The sequence below is a fragment of the Pteropus vampyrus genome, unplaced genomic scaffold (assembly GCF_000151845.1).
Source record: "Pteropus vampyrus isolate Shadow unplaced genomic scaffold, Pvam_2.0 Scaffold366, whole genome shotgun sequence".
In the NCBI taxonomy this organism is placed as follows: Eukaryota; Metazoa; Chordata; class Mammalia; order Chiroptera; family Pteropodidae; genus Pteropus; species Pteropus vampyrus.
In genome coordinates, this window is record NW_011889147.1 from 435,514 (window position 1) to 447,544 (window position 12,031).

The 12,031-nt window shown below is 50.9% G+C and overlaps 1 protein-coding gene across 1 annotated transcript in view; it reads right to left on the reverse strand.

Moving 5' to 3' along the window:
- LMO1 (LIM domain only 1) overlaps positions 1 to 10,539 on the reverse strand; it is a 34,060-nt gene extending 23,521 nt beyond the window's left edge. Inside the window, exon 1 of the mRNA XM_011379572.2 lies at positions 10,499 to 10,539. Within this exon, the coding sequence (XP_011377874.2) occupies positions 10,499 to 10,523 (25 nt within the window). The 5' untranslated portion in view covers positions 10,524 to 10,539. The remainder of the gene's footprint in view (positions 1 to 10,498) is intronic.
- Positions 10,540 to 12,031: the final 1,492 nt, after the last annotated feature.

Sequence of the window (12,031 nt, forward strand, 5' to 3'; positions counted from 1 at the left end):
GGCTTTCCCCAGTAACTGTCTTTTCCTCTCTGGGCACAACCTACTCCTCTGAAAAATAGGTCTAGTATTTGATCTCTCAGCCTAACGTAGGTACTGTGAAGGTTAAATGAAAGGCTCTAAGACATCCCTGCTTGAGGTGACACAGGTAGCAGAGGCACTGGGTCTCCCAGGGATAGGATTGGTGATTCATTCTCTCTGGGAACAACTGAACTGTTGGACACCTAGGGCCTGAGATGTTGTTCCAGAAGCTGACCACTCAATTTCTAAGATGGTCCCCAATGGTCCTCTGTCTCCTGTATTCACGCCCTTGTGTAATCCATCCCCATACACACCCATACACACCCACACACACTTCCTTGAGTGTGAGCTGGATCTATTGACTTGCTCCCAAGAAAGAAAATATAGCAAAAGTGATGGAATATCACATCTTTGATTAGATATGTCACATTTTATAAAAGGCTATGACTTCCTGCTTCCTAGCAGACACTTCCTTAACAGCTTTAAGGAAGCAGGCTGCCATCTTGAAGAGGTCTACATGGCATGGAACTGAGGGTAGCTTCCCACCCACAGTTAGCGAGGAATGGAGGCCTCAGTCCATCAGCCCGCGAGGAACAGAATTCTGCCAACAACCAAATGAGTCAGCTTGAAAGCCCAATTCCCAGATGATTCTTGAGATGAGACCACAGCCTGGGCCAACACCTTGATGGTGGTCTGAGAAACCCTGAGCAGAGGACCCAGCTAAGCTGTTCCCCGACTCCTTACCCACAGAAACTCTGAGATAACAAATCCCTGTTGGTTTAAGCTGCTAAATTGTGATTTGTTACAGAGCAATAGATGACTGATATACCACCTCACTGGCATACAGACACAGGACAGGAGGGACTTTCCTCAGGCCAGACAGAGGGGGCCCTGCAAACAGAGGTCTGCCACACCCCCCATGTGGTTGTGAGCTTCCCTCTGGAGCCCAGTCCTTCCTAAACTGTTAGACACTTGGGGCCTGAGATGCCATTTCTGCTATGGATATTGTGAGGAGAGGAGCCCAGGAGACAGAGCCTGCTCTCTAGTCTGCCCTGGCCAAGCCCTCTGATCTCTACAGACCAGGAAAGTGGGTAAAGCTGGTCCACCAGTCCTCATGGCTGTAGCCCTGGGGCCTTTCTGAAGAACAGCTCTCCCAGGGCTCTGAACTCCAGGCACATCTGGAGCAGAGTGAGCACTCCAAAGTATACCCACTTCCATTTTCTCCCCCGCTCCTCGCCAAAACCCGAGGAAGGTTAGGGAAGCTGCACCACTCACCTACAAGATCAGAGCATTGCTTATTGAAGGCTCAACAGATCCAAAAGGTTGTCATGATCATACTCAACTAGCTAGAATTACAATTTACTATTAAGAATTACTATGTGGCAGAGGCGGGATTTGAACCGTGTCTGTCTGACTCAAAGCCCACACTAGTTCCACTTGTTTTACAAATAGGAAAACAGAAACAGAAGAGTTTCTCAAGCATTCTAATGGCACCCACAGGCAGCTCCCACACAACCCATCCTGGACAATCTGTCACCAGGGTTCAGGAATTGGAGTTTTTAAAGATTCACGGAGAGGAAAGACAAGGATGGAGCAGGTGCCAGCTGTGGGCCCTAGATGCTCAAGCCAGAGCTGCTCTCACTTATTTGGAAGTGTGGATCTCCCTCCCCTTCTCTATCAAGTCATTGTGCCAACCTGCAAAGTTGAATTATTAAAACTCCCTTCTGGGGTACCACATGGATTTTTCTCCACTGAGACTCAGAGCGGAGGGGCGGCTGATCCTGCCACACAATATTAAAATGTCAGGAGTTTAAGGCCTGCGTTGGTTGAGTCATAAGTTATCAGCACCCAGTGAGGGCCGACAGAATGCCTCCCTTAAATTATTAAGCAGAAAGCGTCAGACTGTAATATTTTGCTAAACCAAAGTACAGACACAGACAAAGATGTCATTTCAATATTTGAAACCAGCAAGTTTAATTTAAAATAAGAGCAAACCAATAAGCTCAGAACATAGCAGTGTATGAGAGGAAAATTATACTGTGAGAGGAAAAAAAAGTGGAAGGACTTAAGAAATTTATAAAAGTAATCTCCAAGTGGAAATTAGAAATCAAGGCCTAGAAACAGAATAACACAAAAGAAATATTACTGTCCACTTTCTAAATCAATATAACACTGCTCCACGCCGGAATTACCATGGTAACTCAAGTAAAAAGAATCAAGCAATTCTTATTATTTCAAAATAAAATCACAGCCTGAAGCCTGGGTTTTATTACAACCACTGATAGATCGCTGGCTTGTATTTATCTGAAATATTGCTTTTCAATCAGCTGGTTTATGAATGTACACAGGACTCTCACCAGCCCACTTACCACCCCATTTTGAGGCGAGGGGCTAACCAATGAATGGAGTCCCGCCTGGCTGCATCTGCATGTATGCCCAGATGTAAGTCAGCTCTGGTAACCACGGAGCTTCACACCTCTTCCAACTGTCCAGTGGCTTTGCAGGACAGAGAGGAAAAGCTGGAGGAGGCAGTGAGGCCGACCTCCTTGTGGTCCCCCTCCCCTTGCCAGTGGTGGAATGGACCAGGGCTTTGATAGCAAAGCCCCTGACAAACCCAACAGCAAGCCTCCCCCGCCCCCTCCATGTTGTCCTCTTGCTAATTCCACCCCTGTCCTGTGAACTCTCCCTGAGTGTCTTCCCCGATCCCCAAGTCTGCCAGCTGGAACAGGGAGCTGGCAAAGGGCAGAGAAAGGACACTCTACAGCCAGACAGCCTGAGTTCACAGGCCAACTCTGGACTTGCGAGCTGTGGGACCTGCGACCAATTACACAGCCTCTTTATACAGCAGTTTTCTCACCTGTAAAATGAGGATCATAATAGTAGCTTTTTCCTAAGGTGGTTAAGGGTATTAAATGAGACCACGCATGGAAGACACCTTTCTGGATTGAGTACAGAAATGGCCCCAATTCTTTACTCCTCCCTGGTATCCATATCCTTTTGCATGTGACTTTTCACCTCCTCCCTTCAATAGTAGAATCTGTTTCCCTAACTCTTGGACTGAGGTTTGCCTTGTGATTTATTTTAGCTAATAGAATGTGGCAAAAGTGACAACATCCTGGAGCCAAACCTAGGCCTCAAGGAGCCTCTTATGCATCCATTCTCTCTTCTGGACCTGTCTCTGCCATGTGAACAAGCTGGAAGAACTTGCTTGATGATGAGGGACATGCAGTCTTGTCACCCGCTGCATCCAGCTGATCAGCCATCTTCCAGGTATAAGTGAGATCCAAAAAACTGCTCAGCCTAAATCACTAACCCACAGATTCAAGAGCTAAATAGCTGCTTGTTGTTTTGAGCCTCTGAGTTTTGGGGTGATTTGTTATGCAGCAATAACTAATTAATGTACATATACAACACAGTGCCTCACTTTCAAGTAAAGATTCAATAAAACGATAGTTATTGTATTTTTATGACCCCTAAAGACTGACCGCCAAAGAGATCATACTGTACCATGCAGAGAGCAATGTAACTTCACACAGGCATGAGGTTACCTGTGTACACGGACATTGGGTGCCAGGTAGGTGTTGCTCCCATCGTAGAGATGTAAAAACTGAGACCCAGTAGGTTGTCTGAAGTCACACAGTAGTCAGCTGGGACTATGATGAAGGTCTCCTGAATCATGCCAGCAGACTACACCAGAAGACAATGGGCCACTCGAGAAAGTCCAGTTAGGAAGGGGTAGGAGGTAGGAGCTGGGGACCTAATCTGCCCTCACTACCTGGACCAGCCTGCTTCCTCTTCTCACGTCATCTGCTTTTAATTTGCCCCAGTTGTGTCAGCTACTGTGGGCTCCTTAGAATACAAAATAAACATACTCCATCCAATGAGAGACAAGCTTATTGCTTAGTTGGGTGGTTGTGACTCTGAGCATGGGCTGAAATGGCCTGTAAGAGGCTTTGGCCACCTGTGGGCTCCTGCAAAGCCTATAAAAGGGGAAAGGGTGTGCCAGGCAAGGGGAAAAACACAAGCAAGGGTAAGGTTGGGTCTTCATGGAACACAAAACCAGAGTAGATTTATTAGATCTGCACAGCTTAGTATGGCGACAGGTCTCAGGCAGAATTCCAGGGGAGCAGAAGTTGGGTCATCTGGATAGGAGAATGGTGGTGGCAGAACAAGAAAGAGGTGAGTCCAGAGTCCCAGATGAATGCAATCCAGTGGTGTGCTGATAAATACCTAACAACTGGCTCTCTGGGAAGCAGCCCTGATTTGTAATATTTGCCAATTTCCATGGTGGTAATACTTCTACTATGGCTGATTTTCAAGTAACGAATGTGATTTCACTGAACTTAGAGTTGAGAAGAAAGGTGCAATATCAGCTCTTGAAAGCCAGTACAAGTTGACTCCACTGGTAGCCCTACCTTGAGTACAGACCTGCCAAGAAAACTCACTCTAGCAGCACCGCAAAGAGTTAAACCTAAGGGTGGAAGGACGTCCTGCATGCCTCAATGTCTTCAACTCCTGGCAGGTGGGCAGACAGGATGGGCTACATGCCAGATGCACCTCTGGGGCTTCTCTGGTCCATGAAGGCCCAGGCCAGGTTAACACCCATCAGCACCTGCCATGAGAACCTATATCTGAGGACTGAACCATATACACTGGGCTGTCAGTAGGCAACTCAGACCATGACTGGGATGTCCAGGCACATGGCACCAGTCCAGCTAATGTTCTTCCTTATTGGAGTTTTCTACCATCCCGACTCATCATGCCTTGGGGACAGGGCAGAAGGCATGGAAGGTGGGCATGGAACCCAGAAAGATGCGGAAATGCTGGACTGTAACTCCCTACATAATTCTGGGCAACTCTTTTGCCCACTTTGTGCCTCAACTATTCCCCTAAAAATGAAGGGTCTTGAAAAGAGTGATCTTGGAGGCTTTTTCCCACAATGCTAATCACCTCGGAAATTTGGACAGTGGTGAGTAGTGAAGCCAGCCTGCCTCCTGAACAGCAGTGATTGGTGGCCATGATAAATGAACAGCAAGGTGGAAGGTGTGGTCCAGTGCCCAAAAGTGAACATGGCACCAAACTGGACATAGGACAATTTCAGATCACATTGTAGCAGTGCAGAGATGTCACCTCACACAGGCATGAGGCTTCCTGGTTTATCAAGTGTGTACATGGACATTATCTCATTTAATCCTGAAAACAATCCAGCCAATTAGATATGTTCTCATTGTAGAAATGAAAAAGTATAGAGGCAAAGCAACCTCAACGTTGGGTGGGCATGGAGCAAAAAAAGCAGTGGACATATTGGACCAGCACAATTTAACAGGATGGCAGAGGTGGCAGCCAGTCTAACAGCACCTGGCACACTGGGGTACCCACGCCCCTTTCTCTATCTTCTTCCCTAGATCCTTCCAATCTTCCTAATGTCCCTAAACAGAAGTTCCTGGGAGGCCCTCTAGCCCCAAAGATAGATCTGAACAATCATCCATGGTCTCCTGGCTACTTGGGGGCAGCTCTGTACTGGATGGGACATATCTCTGAAGGGGCCTGTATCTGCTCAGGACCCCAGCATGGCTTGGGGCACTTCCCCATCGGCCTCCTCTAGCTACAGCACCACAGCTCTGCCTTCTGCTCAAAGAAGGCCCAGCCCGTCCAACCACAGCAGCCTTGCTCCAGCAGCCCAGTTGTGCCAAGCCTGAACCTCACATCTCCTTCGCCCATGACCACAGAGGGTCGGCCGCCAATGCTGGCTGGAAATCATCCATTTGTTCCAAGGGAGAGAGACCAAAATAGACTTTCTCTTGGTTCTGTTCACACATGGGGCCTGCTGAGAGGCTCCTTAAATGGAAGCAGGTGGGGCAGCCGCCTGGTCTGACTCTGGGACACAGGGTGGGGCGGGGAATCAATTCTCTGAAGGGATGAGAAACAGCCCTCACTCTAGGAAAATGCACTCTCCATGTGCTAAGAGCATCTTTGTGGGACATGTTCAGAGAGAGAGAGCAAAAGAGAAAGGCAGCTCTTGAAGCCACAGAAGCCAAGTGAGTGGCCAAGCCAGCACCGAGCCTGACCCGGCATGCAAAGGGTGAAGCTTTTAGGCAAGCAGCGGCCAGTGATCTCAGCTTCCCCCAGTCCTAATGCTTCTGAAAGGCTCTCTCCTACTCCCTGTAATTGGGCATCAGTAGTTAATGCAGTATTGACTGCATTACACGCTCCCGTGCCTCCCCTCACTAATGCCAATTGCATCACCTTGTACAGTCACCAGCTTGCTTAGCCAATAGCCGTTAAAAGCAATCCAAATCATGAATCATATGGGAAACTTTTAGCAAGACACCGCCATCCAAGGAGACAATTTACAGTTGAGTTAATCTGGGTACATTAGTGAGACATGGATTCTGGACGACAGACCAATTTATGTTGTTTCCCTGTCCCCCCTTAATGTTCCATGTGGGCAAATGAATAGAAGAGCAGGGAACAGAGAGAAGCACCTGCTTCTTAACCCAGGGCTCCAGGAGGGGGTGGGAGAGACCCACATTTACAGATTCTCTGCCTGAGTTTGGGTAGGAAGGGGAAGCAGCTGTATGTGCTGCTCAAAATTTGTGATGCCTTGTTCCCAGCAGTGAAGAGGTGGCTGGGGCTGGCATGGTAGGTTCAGATAGAGACCCTCTTCTTCTAGGGAAAGGGTGACTGCCAGGCCTAGCCCCTCTGCCAGCCTCACAAGGCCTTCCCCAGGCCTCAGCAGGCAGCAGTGCCCACTGGCCTCCACTTTCTGGCCGACGGGCTGTGTCTCTGCCATGGAACAGCATCAGGGCTCACTCCCTGCCTCCACTCCAGGTCTGGGGAGGTCCTGGCCACACTCTACCATGAGAGGCCCCCAGGATCCTCTGTGGTCCAGAATATAATGAGATATCCCAGGTGGTCCTGCTGGTCAGCACCCAAGCATAGCCAAAAGCCTGCCCTGGAGGATCAACTGAGTCAGCTGTGGAGACCGAGCTCACAGCAGTCATTAACAATTGAAGACATGCTGTCTGGGCCTCCTCAGGCCAGCTCCACTCTCCTTAGGCATTTTTACTTATTAAAAATGCTCTAGGAATCACATCTGGTGTTTAGTTCCACAACCTGCCTGCTGCTTCCTGTGGTCACCCCAGGATTCCTGCTGGGCTTTGCGGTGGCAGCTTATACCCAGGCCTACCCTTCTTCAGCATGCACTGGGGGACACCACAGCACCCCCAAGGGTATGTCTCAGCATCCTCTCCTGTCCAGTCCCCCACAATCCATGGCTCTCACTGTTCTTGAGGTCACTTGGACCGTCTCCTGTCTGCCTCTACTCAAAGGCCTCTTCTCCAATAGCCTGAGAGCTATTTGACTCCCGGGGCTCAGGGAAGTAGCTCCCTTTGCTCTCCTGTGACTGCCAGCCTCCGCGGAAAGCCCACAGTCTAGAGCCAGTTCAAGCACGGGTGCCAGGGGAAGAAGGGCTGTTTCTCCGTGAAAGTTGGAGCTGGGCTCCCTTTGCTGACAGGCAGGCCCAATGGCATTTAGAAAGCCCGGACCCTGAGTTCCAGTAAAGTAGAAATGGCTAGGCCAAGAGCAAGCATCCAAATGAAAGCAATTAATCTTAAAACCCGAAGTTTCACCGTTTGCAAAACAGATCTTTCCTCTCTGTGGTGGCCCTTTGCTGCTCGACCTAATGGATTACTTTATTAATAATGCACTGTGCTTAAAAGCAAAAAAAAATTTTTTCTGACGATTCAATACTTCAGAAAGTCTCTTAAACCCGTTGCTACGGCAAAGCGATTGATATTTTATTATCTTTCAGAAGTGCAACATGAAAGCCCAGCAGCCCAGCAGAGCAAGAGCTTTGGTCCGCGGCAGCTGGCAGACCCGACTTCAACCAGAGGAGCCCTGGCCTCTTCCGACAAGATGCTGTCAGGTGGAGAAAAGGCATTGGGGGTGGTTAATAAGAGCCCCGAGTCCCTGCTGCAGCCAGACAAAGGGTGCAGGGCCTCAGCCCCGAGGAATACACTCCTTGGGGGCCCAGGGGCCAACGCTGCCACCCAGCACAGAGAGCCCCACCTGTGGGAAGGGCATATGGGCTAAGAAGAAATTAGGCAGTGGGTTTGGAGGGGCAAGAGAGTAGATCCAGAGCCTTTCTCCCTCGCCCAATTAAAGGTACCGACTGTAATGTTTCCTGGAATCAGGAAAAGCCAGACTCTAATGAGGAGTAGAAGGTGGATTTATGAGTAGAAAGGTTACTTTTGGAGGACAGCTCTGGGCTGGGCAGGACAAGAATCCAGTGGCTCCTCAGGGCTCCAGGTGTCTGCCTTCCTTGTGCTGTAATGGGACCTGAGTTCGGTGGCATTAACCTGAGTAGGCACCATATTGTTTAGATTGGACAAGGCTAAGGGGGACTGAGGGGTATCATGCATTCTCTAACACAAGTCTGGCAGAGACTAAGGTAAATATATATGCCCAGGGTAACTGAGGTGCACTGCAGGCTGGAGGCAAGAGACTGGTTAAAATGGCCTCCGGAGAGCCGTTCCTACTCAGGCCTCATCTGAAAACCTTTAGTATCTCAGAGCTGGAGGCATTCTGTGGTTCCTAGGGTGCCTGGACAGAAAGCTCTAAGACCCAGGATGGTGCTGATGGGTCATCTTGTTGGCATGAGACCAATCCCCCTGCCTGAGACCTTCCATGTATGGGCCTGGGTCTCCTGGATTTCTGGCTTGGGCCAAATAACTGAGACTAAAGACACACTCTGATTTCCACATGCTTCCCTTAGTGAGCGTATCCCCAGACACCAAAGTAGGAACCTCTGCTCTGGCTTCTCCAAGCCCCTCATTTTACCAAGAGAGAAAGTAAAGTCTAGAGATGAGCATGGCTGGTCTGAGATTAGATAGGGAGTTAGTAATGAAAGGAACTAAATCAAGGCTTCCTCTCTCCCTGTCTGGCCTGAGCCCAGATGCCTACTTCTCCTTTTTATTCTATATACAACTGCACCAACCCAGTCCTCTGATGGCCTGAATAGGGCTCCAGGGGAGGGGTCCCTGAAGAAAGAAGAGAATACTGGAGATGGATGTCACACCCCAGCTAGATCCTGGAGAATGAATTCCTTTGGCTAGAAGCATTTACTATACACATTCCAAGAAACAGCCTTTTCCAGACACGGGGCTCGGCCACGTGCCACCCCTAGGCCAGACACTTTAAACAGCCCTCCCTGCTGGAGATCTCAGAAGGTGGTGGGAGACTAGGGGCATCCACACTTGGGAGCAGCAAAGTGAACATCCTGTGTGACCTTGAGCAAGTCACTTAACTTCAAATTTTCACCAAGTTCCCATGTCAATAGCACCACTGACCTGGTGGGCAGAGGGCACAGGCCCAGCGGAGACTCACTGGAAGGTAGGAGGACAGCCACCACAGTAGCTCTAAGAGGATTCCCGCTGACTCGGAAAACCCACCTTCTCAGTTTACCAGTAGAAGGCAAGTTGCAGTGTGGGCACCAACAATTACATACACATCTCGCTACGACCCTCCCCTACAGGGCAGGAGAGACTGGAATTGCCAGGGAATGGCCATTCTTCTGACTCTGGGGTCACAGGCCACCCACTTGATTTTACACTCAAGGGGTCTTGATTCCCCACCTCTCCTGTGCACCAGGACACTTATTGCAGGGCGTTTCCAATCAGGAAGGCTTTGGGGTATGTGGGACCACCTGCTAGTGGCCTCCAGCAAATGGGCTCTTCTATTCCGACCTCTAAGGCGCCCCGAGGCTCCTGACCACCGCAGGTGCATGCCACTCTCGCGGGCATCTCCTGCCTGAGTGCCACTGTAGTGGGACACTTTCTTCCTCTGGGCCAAACTCCTGCCTCTGCGCTCGGAAGACCGGGAGACAGTGGGCCAAGCACAGGAAGCATCTCCCGTTCTCACCGAGTCACATAAGCAGGCAGCTATCTCCCTGAGGGTCCAGCCAGCCTTTCCTTCACCGGCCGGGCACCCCGGGGCGGGCGCGGTCTTTCCGCGCGCGGCTCGCCGCAAGCCCTGGTGTCCGATTCCCCCGAAGCCATTGATTTGCCCAGCGCTCAGCGCCTCTCGGGTTACGCGGCGGCGCGAGGGTGATGGCTGCGGTGAGAAGAGCAGCCGCAAAGACGAAACGCTCTGCGCGAACCGCCTTGCGCGGAGATCGTAGGGGAGCCAGAGCCTCCCTGCGGCCCGCAGAGCATCCCCTCCCTGGCCGGCGCCCGGGCTGGGGCGATGCGCAGTCGGGGACTCACTCACCTCCTCCCATCCCCAGTCCCACTCGGCCCTCCCCGCACCCCCCTCAGGCCCCAGATCTCCCCCCGCCCCCGACCCAAACCCCTCGCCTGTCGCGCCCCTGGCAATCCCAGCACAGCCCTGCCTGCAGGTGTGCGCCGGTGTCTCGGCGTGTACGTTCCCGCGCGTCGCGGCCAGGGGGTGCGGGGCGTCGAGACCCCCGCCCGCCACCTACCGTCCTCCTTGTCCAGCACCATCATCTCGGGCGCTCCGTGTCCAGCGCAGCGCGGCTCGGCTGGGAGAAGGGCGCCGACTCTGGGCGCGCTTCGGCGGGGCAACCGGTCCTCGGGCAGCAAGCGGGCTCTAATTACCCGCTTGTCCGGCTCTTAACCTAGATTGCACTCAGCTAGAATTACATTCAGGAGTGAAGCACTTCGCAGATACAAAAGCAGACTCACCTACTTTTGTGCTTCAGAATTGCAAGGAACTACGAACTGCAATTTAGAGAGGGAGAGAGAAAGGGGAAGAGAGGATCAGAGCCGTTTCTTTGATTCTCACCTTCTAAATGGCTCAATTTGCCCAGTATAATCTGTCTTAATGTAATTGCATTTGATAGCTCATAACCCTGGCTCTGGCAACGACACAGCTTTCAGCCTCATAAAGTGTTTTCACCTCGGATTTAATCTGAATCTCAATCTAAAATTATATTCAAAGAGATGGGGGAATCTCGGCGGCCGTCTCCCGCTGCCTTTCTCCCTCAATGTATGAGGTTTGCACTCCTGCTACTGAATAAATGCACACATTTCCCGAGGCCCCCCTCCCTCCCGGGTTAATGGGGAGTGGAGACGCGCGGCTGCCCGGCTCCGCAGCGCCACCTGGAGGCCTCTCGGCCCCAGGCCGGCGCGTGCCTCTGATTAGGACCCAGGGTCCGCATCCCTGGGACTTGTCTGGTGGACCACTGGTGTGTCGCACGCACCTTCTCAGCCTTCTTTCTCTGACCTCATAACCTTCCTTCATACCTGCTCTGTCCCTGGGGTTTCTGGATGTTTCCTGGATTGTTTGGCAAAGTTGACCCTCTGCAGGGCACAAGCTCACACTGTGAATCTCATAGGACCACTCTTACCCCTGCAGTCTCCCAAGAGCATCCTGACTCCATAGCGAGCGGGATTCTGTCTCAATTTCTCTATGAGCAAGCACAGCATGGCCTTCTCATTCCTCATCCTACAATTATTTATTGAGCATGTATTATGCGCCAAGTACTTATTCTAAGGCTCTAGGGATGCATCAGTGAACAGAGCAAAGATTGCTGCAATTACAGACTTGACAATTTTTGCTCTGTAATTCAGGAGGCAAGAAGAGAGGCGGTGTCCACCTCCTCTCCTCCTGAACCCTGCTTCTCCCCAGAGCCCTGGGGCTGGTGGCCAGGATGCCTACTCCAGGAAGACCACTCTTAATAATCAAGAGCATTTTTTTTTTTTTTGATAGTACAGAGTTCCGAGATAGGTTGGAAATCTTAGTGGCTTTTGTCCAGCCCAAAGAGTCCTCCAGACAGATGTGTCAAAGGCTCAGTTCCAGCAGTCACTTCTGAGGACTAGACCCAGGCAAGGAGAAGGAAGCAGAGGTCCCTAGAGGGGCAAAGGGCCGCCAGTTCGGATTTCGTTTAATCTCTGCCTATTACCAATGACGGTCCTCTGGTCCTCAATTTTGCTGTTGGTGAAGTGGGAGACCTGCTCATCTATCTCCAAAATTGCTGTGGGGATCAGATGAG